Consider the following 2,144-nt stretch of genomic DNA (forward strand, 5'->3'; position numbering starts at 1 on the left):
GAAATGCAAGAAGAGTTGCCAATTTGTCTGATTCTGTAGTTTACATGAATTTTTCTAAAGGAAGCCTTTCTGGTTCAGAGGTGGATGAGGAAAATATTTTTCTCACTGTGCCTTTTACTGTGTGCTGTTAGGGGGAAGTAGTTTCTATTTTCCAAATAATGGTGATTTCATAAACCTTACTGTTTCTGTCTGACAGAGTCCAGTGCACATAGCTGTTTTCCATAATTGACCAATGTGGAGGTGTATGATGATGAAGGAAGCTAAGTGGGCCAAGTTCTAGCCTGCAAGTTCTTGTTGGGAATACTTTGGCGGGGCTCAGTGTGCACATGTTACTGTGAATGGTTCTGTGTGATCTGTATACCCTTTTCACTTCAGAGGCTGACTTAACCCACTTAGCTTCTTTCATCACAGCTCCCTTGAAAGCACTTCCAGCCCACCACCAGCAGGGCCAGTGGGCCAGACCCAGAGGTGGGTCTTCTGGACTGTGAGAATTCCTGTGGGCCAGATGTTTAACACCCCAAATTATATTTTTGTTCTTGTTAAGCAGCATTCAGCCAGTAGAGGGCAACAGGCTCAAAGATGTGATTCGAGTTCCACTGAAGTCAGCATCCTAAAGCATTTTTTGCATGAATAGGAGCAGGATAGGGTGCCAAAATATCCACAGCAAATATAATTAAATGAATTTTATTTTAATCTTTCATATTTAAATTAAAGTGTATATAAGTATTTTTAACGACATCTGTTTGGAAAGTATTTAAGTTTTGTGAGACACAGAAACATTAAATAAACCAGGTTTGAGTTACTCTTGTCATTTTGAGTAACTTAATTGCCTATAATTCTTTACCAGTTTGCACTTTCTTCAAATCTATAGAAACTTTAAAACTTTTGTAATTTTAGGAACAGATGAAATTTTCCAAATATATACATACAGTGCTGCATAACAAACTGGGTACAAACGTAATTACTTTATTTTGATGTCTTTTAAAAGATATGGTCCAGCTTACTATGATACTACTCAAAGCTATGTTGACTAAGAAACTACATGAGCAATAATTTATAAATAATGAATAATACCAGTGTATATCCCGCCTGTGGAATTTGCAGATTGTAAGAGAAAGAACTTCTGTTACTGAAATTGGCACAAAAATGTGCACGTTTCAGTTTTGGCTTAATAATTGCTTTACATTTTAAAACCATGCTAGTAACATGACATCAAGAGAACCTAAATTACAAAATTCTGTTTGGTTTCTGTGTTTGGCCATTAGTGAATGTATCAGTTTTCTACTTTTCGTGGTCACTAAGTAGTTCCTGTAAATACTTTTCTTGTTTCTGCAGGAGGAAGGTGAAATGGAAGGCGAGGCAGTTGAGGCTATTGTGGAGGAATCTGAAACTTTCATTAAGGGAAAAGAAAGAAAAACCTATCAAAGACGCCGTGAAGGTGGACAGGAGGAGGATGTTTGTCATATCCCACCTAACCAAGCAGATGGGGGTGAAGTAGTGCAGGATGTTAGTAGTGGTGTGCAGATGGTGATGATGGAACAGCTGGATCCAACACTTCTTCAAATGAAGACTGAAGTAATGGAAGGCACTGTGCCTCAGGAAACGGAGGCTACAGTGGATGACACACAGATAATAACACTTCAGGTTGTTAATATGGAAGAACAGCCTATAAACATTGGTGAGCTTCAGCTTGTCCAAGTACCTGTTCCAGTGACTGTACCAGTTGCCACCACTTCTGTGGAAGAACTTCAGGGAGCGTATGAAAATGAGGTTTCAAAAGGAGGCCTACAAGAGGGAGAGCCTATGATCTGTCACACGCTCCCTTTACCAGAAGGTTTCCAAGTAGTGAAAGTAGGTGCAAATGGTGAGGTGGAAACACTGGAGCAAGGAGAACTTCAGCCACAGGAAGATCCTAATTGGCAGAAAGATCCAGACTATCAGCCACCAGCCAAAAAAACAAAGAAAACCAAAAAGAGCAAGCTTCGTTATACTGAGGAAGGCAAAGATGTGGATGTGTCTGTGTATGATTTTGAAGAGGAGCAGCAAGAGGGTTTGCTATCTGAGGTCAATGCAGAAAAGGTGGTGGGCAACATGAAGCCCCCTAAACCAACAAAAATAAAAAAGAAAGGTATGTGGCTATTCTT

At 39.7% G+C, this 2,144-nt stretch overlaps 1 protein-coding gene across 1 annotated transcript in view; it reads left to right on the forward strand.

Moving 5' to 3' along the window:
* CTCF (CCCTC-binding factor) overlaps window positions 1-2,144 on the forward strand; it is a 32,073-nt gene that overhangs the window by 9,061 nt on the left and 20,868 nt on the right. The window contains exon 3 of the mRNA XM_006030233.3: window positions 1,336-2,128. Coding sequence (XP_006030295.1) covers window positions 1,336-2,128 — 793 coding nt within the window. The remainder of the gene's footprint in view (window positions 1-1,335; window positions 2,129-2,144) is intronic.

This window comes from Alligator sinensis, unplaced genomic scaffold (assembly GCF_000455745.1).
Source record: "Alligator sinensis unplaced genomic scaffold, ASM45574v1 scaffold260_1, whole genome shotgun sequence".
NCBI classification, from domain to species: domain Eukaryota; kingdom Metazoa; phylum Chordata; order Crocodylia; family Alligatoridae; genus Alligator; species Alligator sinensis.